This window comes from Natator depressus, chromosome 2 (genome assembly GCF_965152275.1).
Source record: "Natator depressus isolate rNatDep1 chromosome 2, rNatDep2.hap1, whole genome shotgun sequence".
NCBI lineage: Eukaryota > Metazoa > Chordata > Testudines > Cheloniidae > Natator > Natator depressus.
The window spans coordinates 179,297,737-179,318,232 of NC_134235.1; the positions used below are offsets into that span (position 1 = coordinate 179,297,737).

General features: G+C 41.2%; 1 protein-coding gene across 5 annotated transcripts in view; it reads left to right on the forward strand.

Moving 5' to 3' along the window:
- The window catches only part of LRRFIP2 (LRR binding FLII interacting protein 2), a 146,857-nt gene that overhangs the window by 118,515 nt on the left and 7,846 nt on the right, over nucleotides 1–20,496 (forward strand). For 3 of the 5 annotated variants that reach the window (XM_074945399.1, XM_074945401.1, XM_074945400.1), the window contains 7 exons: nucleotides 4,753–4,845; nucleotides 9,083–9,184; nucleotides 9,495–9,627; nucleotides 11,217–11,266; nucleotides 12,863–12,983; nucleotides 16,038–16,117; nucleotides 17,334–17,438. In XM_074945399.1, coding sequence (XP_074801500.1) covers nucleotides 4,753–4,845; nucleotides 9,083–9,184; nucleotides 9,495–9,627; nucleotides 11,217–11,266; nucleotides 12,863–12,983; nucleotides 16,038–16,117; nucleotides 17,334–17,438 — 684 coding nt within the window. The remainder of the gene's footprint in view (nucleotides 1–4,752; nucleotides 4,846–9,082; nucleotides 9,185–9,494; nucleotides 9,628–11,216; nucleotides 11,267–12,862; nucleotides 12,984–16,037; nucleotides 16,118–17,333; nucleotides 17,439–20,496) is intronic. The other 2 variants (XM_074945403.1, XM_074945402.1) reach the window with 1 other exon arrangement.

Consider the following 20,496-nt stretch of genomic DNA (forward strand, 5'->3'; position numbering starts at 1 on the left):
ACTGGAGGCCTTCCAGGCTGCAAAAGACATTTGTCTTTACTGGTGCCCCTGATGCCTTGCCAAGACGTGGCCATCTCCAGGGGGAAGCCAGCACTGGGACCTGAACCACGGTTCCTGTCTGTGCGGCATTGGTCCCTAGCACCGCGACGGTCGACGTTGAAGTGACGATTCCCAGTGAGGCGCTTCTGACCTGCCCAGACCAACTGAAGTTCCTGGCCCTATTCGCGGGACTCTAAGCAACAGTTCCCCATGGGATGGCACCAATGGTAGATACAGGGCCACAGTTCACCACTGGTTCTCAGAATGACACTGGTCTCTGGACAGGAAATATCACTCCCTGGGGCAAAGGACCCCATTGGAGTTACGGTGTGGCCAATCCCTGGTGCTGAGGCATAGATTGCCAAACCACGTGGCACCAATCACCTGGGTTGACTCAGCACTCCTCATCATCCTGCTCTTGATTATCTGACTGAGTACTGACACAGAGCTCTAGGTGTCAATTGCTGGATGCCTGTTGCTGATCCACTGAGCTCTGCCACCAGGCCCCGAGCAGACAGCTCGGACCCAGAGCTTCAGTACCAATCCCCCTGCCACAAGCGTCACGGAAGCAGGCAGGAAGAGGACTTTGAGGCCACGTCGGCACTGCGGTGGTCCCCGAGACAAGACCATTTCTTCTCCTCCTCCTTGGAGGTACTGGCTCCCTCGGGCCAGATGTCCTCAGCCAAGCCTGGGGAGGTTCCCCCAGGGCCGCCAGCTGATGCATGGCCCAGGGCCAATGCGCCCCACCCCATGGCAATTCTGGAATCCATGGGGGTTTTCCCAGGGACACTCATGCAACGCTCTCTATCGGGGTGTCAGAGAGAAGGTCAGCTACTGTTTCCTGCCTGCTCCTGGATTCGGATGCAGGGTCTGAGCAAGGTGCCCACGGGCCTCCCACAGCCACAGTGGAGGTTACCTCTCCTCCCATCCTCGCCAGATGAGGCAGTGGCGGGACTATCACAGATAGTGCCACAGGACAATGCCAGGGCACACCAGGCTCGCTGCTACCTTCTTTAGCAGCTCCTGGGGTTAGAGGCAGAGGAGTTGGCAGAACCCACTGATGGCCTGTTTGACATCTTGGCTGTGGTGGCCCTGTCCAGAGCGGCACTCCCTTTGTATGATGGAGTGGTAAAGCTTGTAAAAGCTTGGTGGCAAATCCTATCTTCCCTCCCACCCATCTCCAAGCGGGTGGACAGGAAGTAATATGTCCCCAGGAAGCGGTTCGAATATTGTACTCCAACCCAGCCCCGAACTCCCTAGTGGTCTCGGCGGCCAATGAAAAAGATAGATAAGGGCAACCAGGCCCAGCTCCCAAAAATAAGGACGGCAAGAGGCTTTACCTATTTGGGAGAAAGGTTTACTTGTCTGCCAGCCTCCAACTCTGAGTGGCAAACCATCAGGCTCTACTCAGGAGGTATGATTTTAATGTTTGGCAGTCAATCTTCAAATTTGCAGACTCATTGCCTGAGGAGTCCAAACTAGAGTTCCTTGCCATCCTTGGTGAGGGGAAAATGGTGGCAAGGGCTTCCCTCCAGGCTGCCTCTGATGTGGCGGATTCGGCCGCAGCAATGAGGTGGGCATCGTGACTGATGTCCTCTGGGTTGGTGACAGAGGCCCAGCTTTCGCTCCAAGACCTCCCTTTTGACAGCCTGGCCCTATTCGTGGAACAGACAGACACAAAATTACATGGGCTTAAGGACTCTAGGGCTACCCTATACTCCCTAGGCCTCTACACATTGGCCCCCGCTAGAGAGAGGTTCAAACCCCAACAACATCATAGACCAAGCAGTCAAGCCAGACCAGAGCCTGATCACAAGAAGGGCAAGGCCAACAATTCACCTCTACCTCCCAGTCGGGCTCTTCCCGCTACCCCCAGGGTAACAAGCGGGCGTTTTGAGGGTGTGCTCAAGGGTGATATCCCAGTCTACAGACAGATCCTAACCTCCTTTTGTTTTTCAACCACCTTCCTTCCTTCCTCCCTCCCCGCTTGAGCTGCAATAACAATGGACCGCTGGGTCCTCAGGACTGTGGCAGTGGGGTACCTCCTACAGTTTATTGAAAACTCCCTCCCTCCCACCCCCTCTTCCCCATCCCTCTTCATGGACCCTTCTCAGGAGTGACTTCTCGCCCAAGAGGTACAAGCTCTCCTGCAAGTCGGGACCATAGAGGAAGTCCCCACACTTCGGAAAGGGAAAGGGTTTTAGTCGTGGTATTTTCTCATTCCAAAGGCCCAGGGTGGTCTCTGCCCTATTTTGGACCTGCAAGGCCTCAACAAGTATCTTAAGAAGTTGAAGTTTCACATGGTCTCCCAGGCCTCCATCATTCCTTCTCTGGATCCAGGAGATTGCTATGTCGTCCTCGATTTGAAGGACGCCTACTTTCACATATCAATATTCCACGGCAGCCACCCTGGTCGCCCACCCCAAAGGCCTACTCTGCTGGCAGTGCCCCTTATACCACAGCATATGTGCGCCACTCCAAAGGGCACCAGAGCCGGTCCCCTATGCATACCACTGAGGGAAAAACTTCCGGCACTGGTGCATGTGGCGAGCACACACACCTACAATGGAATGGACATGAGCAACACCTCTCGAAGAACACTGTAACTGTCTTTTCTCAACATGTAGTAGACTAAGCACCGAGAGCAAGGATCTCCTGCATATTCTAATCCTGATTCTGACACTTACTCCCTCTGTGGCGTTAGCTGGGTCACTGAACCTTTCTGGTTGAGCTTTTTTATCTGGAATACTTAACTGCCTCACAGGGTATGGATTATTACTTTTATAAAGTGCAACAGCATATAAATGCTTATATTCACCAGATCCACATGGGCACTTCACAAAATGGGGGCCAAAGGGCACCCGCACTTGCAGCTTATTTAAAGTTATTCATTGCAATACTTTTCTAAATGTTGGCATTATGCACATAACCCAACACCACCAGTGGGGTTCTCTTGATCAGAAGGAAGTTGGTTTTGGCAGAGACACCTCCTCCACTCACAGATTTTTGTAATGCGTTGATTTGTTGGGATACCAAAGAATTCTCTCTAATCATCCCCAAAATCCTCAGGCTAGCCCCATATAGAGGGGCATGATTATAACAGATTGGGATCAGTTATATTTTGAGGGCCTAAGAAAAATTTTAGTAGGCCACCAAAAATGCTAAGGCCACCTCTGACCCCAGTAGTGCATTACGTAGAATTAGTTGACAGGCATTTCATTGCTGGATGCTTTATCTTGTCTAAATACACAATCTTTCTTCCTTTCTTCCTTTCTTTCTTTCTTCCTTTGTTTTCCATTTTATAACAGGAGGTGATAAACCTAATACTCTGTCAACACACACAAGTGTAAAAGTTAGAAAAGGTTCTTTGAGTTACAGAAGTACTTTTTGCAACATTTCTTACAGATCACTTTAGAAATTGTGGTTTTGTTTTCTTGGGCATTAATGTCTAATATGTTTACTGTGTTACTACATATTTTGTAATATAATGGTTTTCAACCTGTGGTCCACAGAACCCTGGGGGTCTGCAGACTGTAAGATTTCCAAAGTGGTCCACATCTCCATTTGAAATATTTTAGGGGTCCACAAATGAAAAAAGGTTGAAAACCACTGTTGTAATACAAATACCTCGAGCTGAAATTGAAATGTTTACACCAGTTCACGTATTGCCTTCAACACTTTAGTGTTTCGGTTAACTTTCTAAGTTTACTGGGCCAAAAATAACCCCTAAATATTGCAGAGTGACTGTGCTAAAAAAGATTCAGAACACTTATCCATAGTCTGAGATACTATGTCCTAGAGTTTCCATGTTTTGAAAGCAGAATACATAAATAATGCACCTTTTCAAAGGAACGTGCTCTTTCTTCCTGATCATCGTGTTTGTATTCTGTTTGCTGCATACCCAACCACCGACTTGGGATGAATTACATTTTCCCAAACATATTACAACCAAAATACACTTGTTTTGCACTGGTACAGATGTTGTTCTCAACTTTCTATAGCTAGCATCCAATACATTGCAAATATTTTGATATCGGACAATTGTTATGTTTATACTTTTTTCTGTTACGGTAAATGAGGTTGCAAGGGTAAGTCAGTGGCTAGGAAATGTAAAAGTCAGTGTTTTAACTTTTTTCTAATATCTTGCATCAATGGTATATTTTAATTAAATTTAATTTTGTGGCATTGAACTTTAGCATATTGCATTTGTCATAATTTATAAGAATTAACATAAAAAGGGGTTACATTAATTTATGCCTAGGCCTGTGGTTCCAGTCTTATCTTTAATAGCTGAATAACTTTTCAGTCCATAGTGAAAGAAACTTTTAAAAAAGGTCACGTCCATGTGATACTTGATACACTCTGCTGAAGAGCTATCATGAAGGTATTTTTTTCTCTAGAAAGGATATTACTTCCAAATTATGTGGAAACTGCTATCATGGAAATGCACAGATACAGCTGATACATTATCAAAAAGTTATTTTATATATTGCCTACTCCATATAACATTAGTGTATAAAAAAAGTTAGTTACAATATCCTTGTGTGATTGAAAAAGGAAGGTGTCTTATTAGCCTAAGATGCCATCTATGTTTTTAAACTCTCATCCTTACAGACTCTTTGGTTGATTTTATACTATTTAGTTTCCTTTATCTGTTTTTCTAGTCTGTCTTTTTCCTCTTTTTTATTCTTTCCCTCCTCCCATTTACTACAGGAGAATCAACGCATGCAGCAGAAAATAGACTCCATAACCAGAGAGGTGTTTGACCTCCAGGAGACAATTAATTGGAAAGATAAAAAAATTGGGGTATGAAACTAATATGGGGGGAAAAGGGATCATTGATTTAGAAATAGACTGGTATTGTTAGAGGATTCTGGACAATCCAAAGAAATGAAGGCCATGTACATTTTAGCCATTTAAACACAGTTGCAATCTGATATTTGTAACATAGGCTTCCTCGCTGGAACAAAGAAATGAGCTTCACTTCATATTACTGAATTTCACTTACATATACAGTGGGTGAAAGGGATAAATTACAATTTTATCCTTCCAAGAAATTGGTTAAGAGCGTAGGCTTGGCCATACTAAGATAAAACCGTAGGATCCATCTAGTCAGTTGTCATACATCTAGCAGGAGCCAGTGCCTAATACTTCAAGCAGAAAATGAAAAATACATAACCACCTATTCAGTTCTGAAAATATGGCTTACTACACTCATTTTGGATGTTGAATTTACTGCATTATATGCATTAAGCAACTTGTTATACATTTTATATTAAGAAAGGAGAAATCTAAGCGCTCATAATACTTCAAGACTTGTTAGCCATCTATTCCAAAAAGTAGTGTTTTGTTTGATTTTTAAATAAAATGACTCTTATAAAATCATATTTTTTTCAAGAAGTCTAGCTATATGTCATACCCACATCTCAGGGTTGGTTTTGTGGCCATGTGCCTCACAATACATCAGAAGCATGCAGGTGTTTAATATTATTACATACCATGTGTCTGTCATTCACTTAAGCAGTCCAGTGTTTTCACTTTGAAAGCACTGTGAAGAATAAAAGATTAAACAAAATATACTATAGCTTAAATGCTGTCAAGCTTATTACAAACAAAAGAGGAAAGAAGATTGAGTAGCTTGAAGGGCCTAAATAATATGGTGATTGGCATTATATAAAATAGAACTGTATTAATTAAACTTATTAAATAGAAGACTTCAGTTTGTCATGCATACAGTCCCTTAACTTTTAAGAATATTTTTTTACCTGTAACCAGGGCTTGAAAAATCTACCAATTCATGGCAAATATGAAACTTGCCTACATGGAGGTAGAGACCAGTGACCTCAACTTGTACAGAATCTAAACCGTAACTTTTTTAAAAACAGAGTTTTTAGCCTTTGTGTCTCATAAAATTGAAGTCCAACCCCACCCTACCACTTGTAAAGGAGAATGAACATTCTTCCTCTCTGTTTGCGTCCCCTATGATCCTATAGCCCTTTATTTTCCATGACTTCATCTTTGTCTCAGCTTTTATTTTTTGTCATCTTCCCTGATGATAAGCTCCAGTGGATTTGTCAAGACTGGTCAATTTTCACTGTATCCCATCTTAAGACTCCTTTGAGCAGCTATACAATACACTATATTTTGTAAGTTATTAGAATTTTATTCTGGTTCTAAGAAGTTGTTTGCAAAGATGATGCAAACCAGAAATCTGGTTCACAAGCAGGATAGAAACAGCATGTCAGTTTCAAGTCTATTTTTCAAAGTTCTCTCAAATTCTCAGACACATTCAGATAGGATTGAAACTCAATATGTCAGTTTGAGGGCTGAGGTACTATTTATCTAGTCATTTATTCAGGGTCTCCTGAGATAAGTCTCCTCCCCGCCCTTCCTGCTCCCCCCAATAAATTGCTTTTACTTTTCAGAGCGCTTCAAAGTGTACCTGCATAGACAGATTGCCTTGAAAATAGCTATGCCAAATCAGGGTCTGGGATAGACTTTGTGGGGCAAATTTTGGGATATTTGGTCAAAGGAATTCTGAGTCAAAGTTTCCTCCTCCCAAGTGACCTACTTTTACTTAATAAATTGCTCTACAATGCACTTGCAGAGCTCAGTTGTCCTGAAAAACATTTTGACAGTAAGAGGGACTGGAAGTAGTAGTTTTGCAAATTTGGTGTTATATGGTCGGGGGGTGAAGTGAAATACAACCAACCCAACCTCTGTTACTAAAGGTTTTGGTAGTGAATATTCCCTGTTTTTATTGCCAACCCCACGGGGTAGCAGGGAAGCAGAGTTATGGTTGTGTGCCTGTGTTGTGTGAGAAGTGTAACAGAACTCTTTCAACATTTGTGTTTTTGGCTTTTTTTTCTTGCAATGATAACCTTCTTATACCATGTGAGCAAGGAAACCTTAACTCTGCATTTCCTGTTTTTGTCAGTTATTTGGGTTTTGGGAATTAAACTCTCATGTTCTGTAAGCTACAAGGAGTCCTAGAAAGTGCAGAGTGCCTACAACCCTAACTCCGTGTTGAGGGACTCTTTTACACGTGAATAACTAAATTGAGATATGTAACAAGGTATGTTTAAAATATATATTAAATAGCAATTTGATAATTTTACAGTTTAATAGCATACACAATAAACGTTGTTTATTCCTTTAAAATGCAAGGATTGTAGCTTTGAGTGCATGCGGTGGCACTTGGCACTCTAGCTAGTAGGCATCAGGTAAACTTTTCAAGCCCTAATTAAAGCATTTATGGAGTTTAAAAAATAAGGGGCTTGACTTTAAGTTTATAATTTTAGTTGTAGAAATCTAGTGTGTCTGAGGAAACAGTAGATAAGTAATAAAATGATTTTTCTTAAAATATTCTATATCCATCAGAGGGTGGCTGCTAGACTACTCCTATATTTTTAGTATGCAGTGCTTAAAATTTATTTTTCCATCTATGAAATCCAGTTCAACTGCATGTTTCATTTATTCCTGTTGAAATAAATAAATGAACAGCATAGTGCATTGAAAAATATTGCTTTCCCTAGAAACTATCAATAATAATTTAAAATAAAACATCCAATAGAATATCAGAGTTACGAACACCAGAGTTAAACTGACCAGTCAACCACACCTCATTTGGAACCGGAAGTACACAGATCAGGCAGCAGCGAAGATCTCCTACAGTAATACAGTACTGTGTTAAACGTAAACTACTAAAAAAATAAAGGGAAGGCAGCATTTTTCTTCTAGATAGTAAAGTTTCAAAGCCGTATTAAGTCAATGTTGAGTTGTAAACTTTTGAAAGAACCACCATAATGTTTTCGTCAGAGTTATGAACATTTCAGAGTTGTGAACAACCTCCATTCCTGAGGTGCTTGTAACTTTGAGGTTCTATTGTAGTAAATTTGAGAAGTGAAGAAGATACAATGTGAAGCTATTTACCTTCATTTCTTCCTTTATATCAGTCTATTCCTAAAGATTCATGCATGACATAACATTTGTTAGATGAGTTTTCTTGGCAAATGTGTGTTTACATTTGTGCAGTTGTCTCTTATTTGGGATTATTTATAATGCAGTTGTCGCATAGTCAAGATTATTCATAGTGCATGTAGGAATTAATTTAAATGGAATGTTGGAGTGCTGCCTAATTGGCCTAAAATGTCTGTCTTAACTCTGGGTAACATAGTTGCCACATAGCTGTATGAGATTGTTGTGTTTTCTGTTGTGACCCCTTTTGTGTTAATGTAGTGTCGTTAGTGCCAGTTTTTCTTAGTTTTGTGTTTCTAAAAACGTTTGTTGGTAACCAAATGGCTAAAATATTTATGCACGTAACAGAGAAGCAGATGAGTAGAAATGAATAAAAGGAACTAAAATATACAGACCTTGATTGTAAGATTTCTACTCTGTGCTCCTGGAGAAGTCAGAGTAGTTAGTGTAATGGATGTGGTATTCTACAGTCTCTACTAATTAAATCCCCGAGCATTTTGGCCTGTGAGAAGGATGTGGAGTCTTGACTGTTCAGTAGTAGTGTGGTGGCTTGTTGAGTGGCAGGATGCAATTGTTAGTAAATATATATCTGGACTGAAATAGATGTTTCTCTTAAAGCCAGAGGCAGGTATTTATTAAACTTAACCAAAGCGTTTGTCAAAATACCTCATCACAAAGCTGTTCCCACTATGAGGGTTTTCTAGGATAGTTCATCTAGACACAAATACTATGCAGAAAAGTCCATGCAGAGATTGCCTTAAAATGGACACATTTGGAAGGACTGTATTCATTTTGGTAAACAATGTAATGAATCAAATGGTTGGATTGTATAGAGTCTGCCAAGCCTACTATAGGTAAAGATTGTTTCAAGACCAGCATGCGGCACCGAGGCAAACATATGACTGCAAAAGTTAGCTATTGAAGTTGCACATAACATTTTATATTCCCCTTCTCCTTTCTTTACTTTTATTCAGCTGCTTGCCTTATTTGTGTAAAATCTCTCTGCTGCCTATCATATTGCTCTCTCTCTGTGCCATTCTTTTTCTTGCTATCTGCCTGTACCCAGGCCCTAGAAAGACAGAAAGAGTACTTTGACTCCATTAAGCATGAGCGAGATGAGCTCAGGGATGAGTTGGCTGACCTGAAGGAAGCAATGAAGACAGGACAGGTATGTCAGTAGCAGTAGTATACAGTAATACAAATACAGAAATGGGGGATCAACCATAGCCAACACAAAACAGAAAGCAGTATGTTACTACTCCAGTACATCCCAAGAAAGGTTTGATTCTGGTAATGACATAAGTAATGCTGCTTGGTCCAAATATGGACCAAAACCCCCAATCCTCACATAAGTTAAATGGAACATTTCCATTTGGTGTAACTGTTTCAGTCAAGTTGAAAACGCTTCTGAAAATGTAAAATGTAATTGGATAGGAAAGGTTTCTTTTGTATGAGTGAAATTCCTTTTATTTTTTCAGAAACACGGGTTAGTTATAATCCCAGATGGTACTCCAAATGGTGATGTAAACCATGAACCAGTGGTTGGTACAATAGCAGTTGTATCGCAGGAAGCTGCTCAAGTCTTGGAATCTGCAGGAGAAGGACCACTAGGTAAAAATATACTAAATACATGTTGTTGTCTTTCAAAGATTTTACTCGATTTTTTGTTTTCCCCCAGTGTTTGCATCCAAAATTGTGACTTTAGAGCTACACAAAGATATTTCCGTTACTTATGAAATGTGCCATTGCCAAGCTGAATGCCTTTGTCTAACCTAACAACATTTTTGTTTGTTGGTGCGATGAGGGCATCTGCAGTTGGTTAATTCTCATGGTCCAGTCTCCATTTTATTGTTTTTGAGGTAACTTTAGAGCGAGCTAAGAAAACTAGGAAATAGTTGGATAAAAATGCAGAATTAGTAAAGTGTTTTGATTAACAACTTATTTTCTTTGTTAAGAAATAAATGTTTCTTTAAAAACATGAACTATTTAAAGAGCCCATTTGTGAAAAGTCCTATGTACAAGAAATAGGAGCGTATATTGTGTCTTGTCATTTCCTTTGAAATACTTTTTGTATTCATGCAAATTGATGGTATCTCTTAATTGCTTAGAATAGAAAGGTTTGCTCTAGTTCCAGTTAGCACAGTCAAACTACTGTGTGGACAAAATTAGGGTTCTGTTCCCAGGCTCCTGGTTAATTTTGTTTTCCTAGCTGAACTGCACAAATTATTGTTTTTTTTTCATTACTTAGTACACAAGGAAACATCCTTGTATGTTGGTACACATAGTATACGAATTTAAATGGAAGACTGCATGTTTTTTGTTTTAAACCATTTATTTAATAAATAGTCCTGATATTGCCCAGTCATGTTGAAATGGACAGAAAGAATTGTTAATACTCATATTTGGTGGTTCTGATGCACTATTGCATTGTTTACATTATTTTTAAAAATAATTCTCTAAGAAACTGAGAACTTGTCAGACCTATTCTGATTTTACTACTGACTGAGTGGGAGGGTATGTTCAAGGGGTTAATGATCTTCTGGATAAGTTAATTTATTTTAGCTTCAGTTTAGGCTATTAGCCCAGCTACTGTTTGTATTCTAGTAACACAACATGATAGGTACTCTACAAACATAGGGAGGCACAGTCCCTTCCCTGAAGAGCTTGCAATCTGAAAGATAAGACAGAAATAAAGGGTTGGGAAAAGGATGTTTACATACAGGTAAAATGGTTATAGCAGTAACTGGCCATGTCTTGAGTATTTTTACTAAAGTGAGTATTTTTAGGAAGTGGGAGATGGTTTTGTTTTGTTAAATGTATAAATTATCCCCAGTAGTCCCTCAACCATTCATTAACTACTAGGAATTGCCTTACTCAGATGTCTTTATTGCTGCTAAACTTTTTATATATTAAAAAGTAAAGAAAATACTTAGCTTTTTATATGTTACAAAGATATATTTGAACTGCAAGTTGCTGTGAATATAGTGATGTGTTTGAAGTATTGATGTTTGTAACCATTTAGGCAAGTACAATAAACCATAGGAACTCAAATGGTCATTTTCAGCACATCATTAAATTCACAGCTTTTGCTAAATTTGAAAAATATTTTTATTTTTAAGCTTAATGAAAATAAAACATTAAATTTTTGGTTTTAAATCCATCTGGTTTTTAATTGAGATCTTCTTCTTTGGTTCTTTTAGATGTTCGGCTACGAAAACTGGCTGGGGAGAAAGAGGAATTATTGTCACAGGTAGAGAAGTGGGGTTTTTTCCCATAAATATTGTGTAAAGGGATAAATAGGTTAGATTTAAAAAAGTGTCCCCCCCCCCCCCAAAAAAAAAGTTAGTACATTAATAAAAAATAAAAAGCTACTAAACCTGTAGGTAAAACAAACTAAACCAAAATATTAGCTTTAATGAAACTTCCAACTTTGGTCGGCCAAAAACTACTAAACTCCTCTCTGTGGTCTGTGGTGCCCTGAACAGCATGAACTTGGTCTTACGCAATAGCTAAGTTGGTCTTCAAGCTGTTTCCCTTATGGTTGTTCTGAGTGGTCCTAATTGGAAGTATATATGAGGGTGCTTCCTGCCTCTCTCCTTTTTTATACTAACATTGTGCTGTATGATTGACTCATTTGCATCTTACAATTACAGATCATCATTGATCAGTGATGGTTATATGAAATGAAGTACCTATTTATTCATTCTTTCTCTTATTTCTTTTTATAAAAACAAGAAGTCGGAAGTTACTAAAATCTAACAAGGTTTGGGAGTCATTTTTGAACAGTACCAGTGTGGCTGACTCGAGAGAAAGCAGAAGCCAGGGTCGTTATGTGTTCTGAGAGATCTGTCCAGGACAAGAGTACTCAAACTTTTCCATACCATAGAGTGTCTCCTGGATAATCTGTCCTCCCATGTTGTGATTCTTCCAATTCATCATCACAATATTCCTGTGATAACTACAGTTAGTTAAAAGGAAAAATATTATGAATATTAACTTTTAATACAGTTTAGCAACTAGAAAAGAGGAGGTGGTTGGTGACCTGCAAGTGACCAGTGGACCACCAGCAGGTGTTCCACAGACCACAATTTGTGAACTTGTGGTCTAGGGGAAGGCATGGAGTATAGCTGCACAGGACACAGATCTAGCCATTCTTATCAGCCTTTGTTTTCATAGAGAGTGTACCAGATACCTTATTTTTAATATTCAGATGAATGTCACATAACTAGGTGTTTTGGGTTCAAGCCAAAATAGAAGCCAAATACTAGCTAGACCATAAAAATACAATCACTTGTAGAGCATGGTAGTTGTAAAAATCATTCTATTTTGAGGTGGCTTATGTAAACTCCTGTTTGTGAGATTCAAACTCCCTACACCATTCCACTCAACTGTGGGAGGAATTTTCCAATAGTGTAGAGCAAAGATAAGAGCTCCTACCTTCTTCATCAGCCCCCAATATAGGGGTCATGGCTGGGGATTTCTTACATACTGATGAGCCCTGACTGCTGGAAAAACCTGTAGGAACTGCTGACATGTAACACAAAGTTAAGCTACTTTTGAGACTACTCTAACTCTGCACAGGTGACCAGCTTGGCAGCCATCACTTCTGGGAATGAGGGAAGAGGTACATCATAATGCTGGCTTTGCCCTGGTATGCCTTTGCACATCCTGGGATCTGAGCCATAGATTTTGTAAACTTTAAAAATGTAAAATATACATGAAAAATTCCATACACAGAGCTCAATTGGCACCTCATGCTGAGAATCACGATGAAGGGAAAAATGTTTTGTGGTCACAATATAACTTCTAGCAGATTACTCTTCACAATATGACATTTTAATTTCAGATTAGGAAACTGAAGCTGCAACTGGAAGAGGAACGACAGAAATACTCTAAAAATGATGGCACAAATCCAGATATAACAGGATTAGAGAATGGTTCTGATTTGCAGTTAATTGAAATGCAGAGTAAGCATACCTTAAATATATATAGATATTCATAGTGAAAAGAAACCTAGTTCTCCTCTTCCCCCGATGTATGAAGGAAGGATGAGTGCCCTTCTTTGGTTGTGAGACCTACTTATCTAATCTTGCTGAAAACTTTATCTGTGGTTTTCATAGGGGCTTTCCTCATAGCTATTTTCTTTCTTGTGTAGGTTTAATTATTATCAATTGTAGTAGTATCAACAGAGTACAGGATTTTAAAATTATTTTTTGTTGGCAAACTTCCTCTCAGTGCATTCCTCAGTATACAATAGTTAATAAAAGGTCTCTGTTTGCTTTTGGAGCTTAATAAAATTTCTGGCAAGTTAATTTTTCTTAGTTGACAACGTTGCCTCACTTTGATATAAATATTTGCCAGATTTCATTATTAGATGATAGAATTTCACCTGAATTATTTTGCTAGTATTTTCCCCTGGTTTCTTATCATGTTGAAGCTTGATCCACTAATGCAGTCTGAAAGACTCCCTGTCACTGTCTGGAGCAAACAAAACTTATTAAAATCCTGCCCAACGTTCAGTTTCATTTCAGACAAACTGACCAGGCTAGCTTGAGTCTGAGCAAGCGAACTCCCTAGCTGTCAGCACCCATATGGAGCTGCTAGTCACTGACAGGACAGTCATTTGAGAGATGTGCCAAAGCTATCTCAAGCAGAGCTGTGGCTGTGTCAATTGGTAATTTTCTGAGCAGTACCACCAAAAATGATTTGCAAACCTGCAAGAAATTCTTTTCTTTTCTTTTCTTTTTTCTTAGATTTGTATTGTCAAGCAAATTCAAGCTTTATTCTGCTTTTTGGTCAAATGCTTTTTCAGATCTCTGCTCAACCTCCAGAATTTATATTTATGTTGGGATTCTTGTCCTCAAACCAATAGTGATTCTGCTTTTCAAGGAGATAATCTGTTGGTGATGAGATGGCTTGTTGATGTTACCATTTATTTTGGTTGTCCATGGTCTGTCCGAAGTGCACATTTTAAAGTGTCTATATCTTGGGGTTACCAAGTGATTAATGCAGGCTTGGTGTCTTCAGTCTCTTATAATGGGTCTGTTAGGTGTCACATGTAAAAGATAGGATCATTATTCTAGCTTCTTTAGTCTCCAAGAGAAGAGAATCGATAAAGAATATTTATACCACAAGAGTCCTGAATATAGTAGTCTTCTTTGAGCAGTGGTCCCTCTGTGTGTTTCACACCTGGGCTATGCATGTGCACTATGTGCCTGAGTCTGGAATTTTTTAGTAAGCAGTGTCCATCCATAACATTTGTTGTGCTCTGAACCAAAATTATAAGGAACGGTGCAGACAGACACACCTCCCATTCCTTCTTGTTGCCATGAAGTCTGAGGGAGTCTTCTGTCCTCTCAGCTCCTTCTGCTACTATGTCATTTCTGTAAATATACTGTAATTAGTTTGTTTTTAGTATTCTTCTCCTTTTTAGACTCCAGTATAATAGAGTTAGATAGTTGTTCCCTTTTTCCCATTCCGCAGAATTTTCCCCTCTGCTCTGCCCAGGAAGGCTGAGATTGTCCCGAGTCCCAGGGTTCAAAACTTGTGTTTCCTGCCCTGGCTCTTTTTCTGTGACCAGTCAACATCAGTGTTGCCTCTCCTGTCTGGGCGAGTATCATATCTCAGCCACGTACAGTAGTTGCTGCTCCTTCCCCCCAGAACTCATGAGGGTAAGGAAAAGAGAAGGTGATGAGACCCCAATCAGATCCAGGCTGGGAAGATCCCCCTGTACAGCAGCCTCATCAGACAGGAAGCATCCCTCTGAGCACAAGCTTGGGAGTTGAAGCTAAGAATTCTAAGCCTGAAGAGAAGGCTTCCGATGAGAGTAAGATGCACGGTCATAAGTATAGGGATAAATTGTCTTCATCCAAAATTGCTCCGAAGAGAGAGCATCACTCCCCGACCCCACCAAAGTCAGGAGAGTCTGTGCGCACAGACGCTAAAGACTTAGGCCTGAGTAAATCTTCTTGGCAAGAGAAAGTGGCACATAAGGGTATGGATCCGCCTGTTCCGGTACTGATTCCGGTGTCCAAAGCACAGGACAAACATTCTCCAGAGCCGATGCAGTGCCTTACTGACGCAGCCCCAGAAGGATCTGACTTCTTCTGTGACCAGGGAAGCTCCAGATCCGATGGCACCACCAATGTACTCACCATCCACCCCCAGGTGGTCTGAGACCTAAGTCTCCCTATCCTCATATTCACTCATTCTCTCTCTCACTCATGCACCATCTCTATTCAGAGACGTTACTTCAGAAGAGGAGGTTATTCCTTCTCTCCCACCTATACAAAATCATTGGTACTGTATGTACTGCTGGTGATCTGGTGTTTTCTTACAATGATTCGGAAACTCCTCAGGAGTCTCTGTGGAACCAAGCAAAGATGGCCCTGCACAGAAGCCCTAGAACATCAGGGTTACATCTTCTGGCCAGGCATGATTTGCCAAGGGACAGGTGGTACCCTATGCCATGGGTAAAGATACGTAGGGCAGCTACCTGGAGCTCCTTGTACACCTTCACAAAACGTTACACTTTGGTCCAGTCTGCAGTTACAGATACAGCTATGGGGACAGCAGTATTAGCTATCACATCTGCGTCCTTGCAACCATTTCTTGTTTGAACACTGCTTGTTAATCTCCCACATGTGGAATATAGGTAGGGACCATCACTCGAAGAAGAAACAGAGGTTACTTACCTGTAACTGGAGGGTCTTTGAGCTGTGTGATCCTTATCTGTTTTCCATTATCTGCCCTCTGTCATGGATTATCTGGATTTGGAGCACGAGGAGAGCTACAGTATGTGTGGGGCACTGCTTACTAAAAAAAATTCCAGACTCAAGTGCATGGTGTGCATATATGTACCCACATGTGGAATATGGGACCACACATCTCAATGAATCTCCAGTTACAGGTAAATAACCTCTATTTCTCAATGGAGTCATATTTAAAATTCATTTGAATTAAAATAGGAATTGCTTATTAGTGACACTTCAAGAAATCCATTAATGTCTGATTTTATTTAGGAGATGCCAACAGACAAATAAGTGAATACAAATTTAAGCTTTCAAAAGCTGAACAGGATATAACTACCATGGAACAAAATGTAAGTATCTTTCTTTAGAATTTTTTTAGTGAATTTTTAGTAAATTTAAGTAAGTCACAGAGATTTTTATGCATAGTATACTAGAGTTATAAGATCATTTTTCTCAGATGTAGATTCCAAAATTGATTCTTATCTGTTCTGTGATTCACCATAATGGCTTCACCAGCAGCACTAAATTCATACTTGTGTTACCATTTTCTTACAAATCAATACTTTTTCATAACCTCACCATAAAAGAAAATGTAGAGTATCTCATTCTGGGGTTAATTGACCAAGACCTCCATCATACTGTACAAAATAAAAAGGAATGGAAGTAAGTTTTTTACTGTGTAAACTGGATTGCTTTCTTAAATTACTATCTGTGAAAAAGGTACCCTTGACTTAGGGAGATACAGAAAATTAGATAATCTTATGTAGTAAACAAGACAGTAATGTACTTGAGAAACTCTTCTGGGTTTCCATAGTTTATAAATAGCAAAATAATAGAATACTCTGAGAGCGAATTAGAGTATGTTTCAGTAAATGGGGATTACTTTAGCACTTGGCAAATCATTCAGAGTTACACAGTGCTTTTTATCACTACGCCACATATTTGATTTCATTACTCTGTGAACTGTAGTAGAACATTAACAGGTCATAATTCTTGCATTCTAACTAGAGAGTGGTGAGTGAGCTTTAAAGCTAGTGGTTCCTATTCATTTTTTGCTTGGCGCTCCATCCGCTTTTGTTACAGAGCTGGGCTTGGACTCATGACCTCTCACATCATACCCTGACCCATTGCCATGTCTCACCTTTCTTGTTTCCACTGCATCTGTTTCCCAGTTCACTTTCCCTTGGTTCTCACTTTCCCCTCCCAGTTTTCCCACTCTCCCTGCCTCCAGTGCTCTTCCGTTCCCCTCGATCCACTCCCTGCTGTCTCACCATGAAGAGTGACCGACAGTGGGTTCTTCTCTGGTGTTTCTACTCTCTATGAGTCTCCCTTCCTTCTTGCTGTTTCCCTGTTCTTTAAACCCTGATGTTTCCCTTTCTCTGCAATCTCAGCTGCTTCTGCACATTGACACTCACCACCTTCTCTCCTGCTGAGGGTGCCACAGATAATGCAGGGAACAGTGCTGTGGAGTGCCACATAGGAGAGGGGAGAAGGACAGACAGGTGGGTAGCCCATCCCATTATAAAGCAGTCAGTCATTTTTTTTGGTGGTTTACTTTGTTTGCAGATTGGAAGACTTGAAGGACAGGTGATAAGATATAAATCTGCAGCAGAGAATGCAGAAAAAGTGGAAGACGAACTCAAAGCAGAGAAGAGGAAACTTCAGCGAGAGGTAATCAACTCCATTTTCCTTTCAGAGTAAACATGATGGAGTTTCATTAATAAAACCAAATGCCTATGAACATTTAATCTTTGTAGCTGTTATGGGAGTAATTCTGTGAGCAGTCTGTTGGCTTCCAACAAGGGGGTAAGAACTACAAATGGTCATATATAGAGGACTTTTTCTTCAGTATGATGTCTCATGCACCTGAGGCTGGCCCAATGTATTTCAAAATCATTTCTTTTCTGACTGTAGCTGGCAGAGGAGTTCTGCAGGATCTGCAAGCATTTCATTGGCAATTGTCTTGGCTTACAGCAACTTTCTCCTGTTCTGCAGCAGCCTCTCCTCTGAACCCTTGTCTCTAAGTTCTTGGACATGCTTCTTATACTTTTTTTTTATCATCCTCATTGCATTGGTTCCTTGAATGACTTCCATTGTTGCCACCTTTTTATCTTTGCTGTCAAATTGGAGCCAACCTGAGAGCATTGGTAAATTTATTTCTTATCCATGCATTGAAAGCCTGTTTTTTGATTGTTTTTCCCCTGCAGTTGAAGCAACAAGATATTTGACCTCCTGAGCTTCTGAAGTCCTTGTCTTCATTGAGGCCTTGACTTACTCCACCTTTGTTTGCACTTTGTTCCCAGTCTGGAGCATGTTACATTGTGAACATCATTGCGCTCTCTCTGACTCACTAAGTACTATCTTCTTCCAGTTCCAGACCTTGACTTTTTGAGACACAGTTCCAAACTAAAATTGCCAAAGTAATTTTTTGTTCTTTTGTTACTACTTTTTAAGGTATCTTAGAAAGAAGGCCTCCTAATAACTTCAAAAAGCTTCTGGACTGTAATTGAGCCCTGTTACTCAGCAGCAGGCACTATTACTGCATTGTCTGGCAATGACCAGGGTGAGAGATGTCTCAGAGTATGTCTACCTGGGAGCGTGCCTCATGTCACCCAAGCTTGGACCCAACGAGTTGGGCAGGCTTGGACTTGGATGGCTAGCTGAAGCTGCCACCCCTGCCACATCCACACTACTCTTATGTGAAGCTAGCAAGAGTCTGTCTACCTGCACTGTGAGTCTTGCTCCTAGCTACAGTGTAGACATACTTTTTGGGATCTAGTGATCAGAGGACTTTCAGGAAGTTTCTCTGGAACATCAGCCTGTTCCTGGGAGATCTGATTGAAGTGTTAAAGGCTTGATTTCAGAGCAAAGACCAGTGTGTCTCTCTAAGCTAAACTTCAACCTTTGCCTGACTGCTTCACGCCTTTATATGCTCTGCCACAGCTCCTCCTCATGGGAGCATTATGTCCTGCAAAGCACCCAGTAGAAATCAACCAGTTCAGTTTACCTCGGAGTTGTCTGTGTGGGTAACTGAGCCAATAGATTCTAAGATGTAGCAGCAGGAGAGGAGGATACTCTTCAGTTTACTTTAAGGCACTTAGACTCCTCCAGAGTCTCAACTATTTCCAGCTCTGTCCCAAACTTCCTATGTAACTTGAAAGTCATTTAAACACTCAGTGCATTTGTTCCGTATCTGTAAATTGGAGATAATTGTGAGATTAAATCCATTAGTGTTTGTATAGTGCTTAGATAGGAGAGTCCATCTATTTGTAGATGTGACCTATTTACCTCTTAACATGAAGTTGTTCTTTGAGTAGATACAGCCATATATTCCATTCAGATGTGTGGGTGCCCAGTGCACCGGCACCAGAGAATTTTGCTTAGCAGTACCTGTAGAGGGGCGATGGTCGTGGCTGTAGTCCCTCCTTTGGCTATATGAGGTGGCACCACCCCAACCTCCCCCAGTTCCTTCTTAATACCTGTGGCTGGAGTTAGAGCTCTGTGTGGTTTTTATTTCACATTCTTCTATTTAGTGGCTGTTCTCTGATTGTATATAGTTAATTAGTACTGATCGTTAGTTAGTTATTTAAGTTTTCCCTAGTGATGTCCTCACCAGTATTTAAACTTTGTCCATCGTGTATGGGGGCGATCCCCACACAGTGCTTGCTGCGTCTAGGCAAAGCCCACGTCAAGGAGCAGTGTTCGTTTTGCAGATTACTCATGAAACGGACTCAAGTGGCAAGAGATCTTCATCTGAAGCAGCACCTGCTCGAACACGTCATGTGGCCTACTTTGGCACCAAGGCCCTCCTCAGATTGGAGATCGCCCTCAGGTGTGGGAAGTGCTGCTGCTTTGTGTCCTGGAGCTGGTGCCTCTCCGAAGAGACGGAGGAGTCGTTCCCTGTTGAGTGTGCTGTGGAAAAGGCCACTGGGAGCTGCGGGGGGCCATGGCTGCGGACGGTCAACGTCAGCAAAATGTCTCATGGCCCGCAATCAGATTACCCTAATGGGCTGTAGGGTGTACACCAGTGGTGTACACTACTCCAAGCACTGGAAGTGACAGAGATGTACACTTTGCTGGAAGTTCCATTTCCAGTATTGGCACCAGCCCTCTTGTCATTCTGGGCTACGGACGAGTCAGTCCAACCGCTTGCACCCTCAGGACTGGCCTCACAGCTATCCCCCGAAGCCCGGGATCCCTTGGTGTCCAAGTTGAGATCTTTCTCTTCCCGTTCCCTTGATGGGGGCCCTTCATGGAGCGCTGTTGGTACCAGGACTAGCATTCATCTCGTGGTCAGGATGGAGGCCCCTGGTCTAGCGCCTACTGACCACCAGTGCCCTATCTATACCAGTGGCCTCCATGGAATCCATGGGACTCTTCTCAGTCACGGAAGTCCTGCTTCTCAGCCTTCCTGAGGCTGAGATCACCAGCCAAGTCTGTGGTGGTGACCATCAATCCGCCACAGATCCAGGCACTGGTGAGGCTTTCCCTCAGAGCCTCCCAAATTGTTTCACCCAGGCCGTCAGTCCTGGAGCAGGATCCGTCTTGGGCACACTTAACTGCTTTATCCTCATCCTTGGACGATTCTGTGGTGCCATGCTCTTCCTTCCCTTCAGTAATGGAGAATTTTAGGGCATATTGGGACCTGTTGCGGTGGCTGCCTCCCTGGGTATTCAGGCAGAATTCCTGTAGGTGAACACCCACAAGTTAGTGGATATCCTGCAGCTGT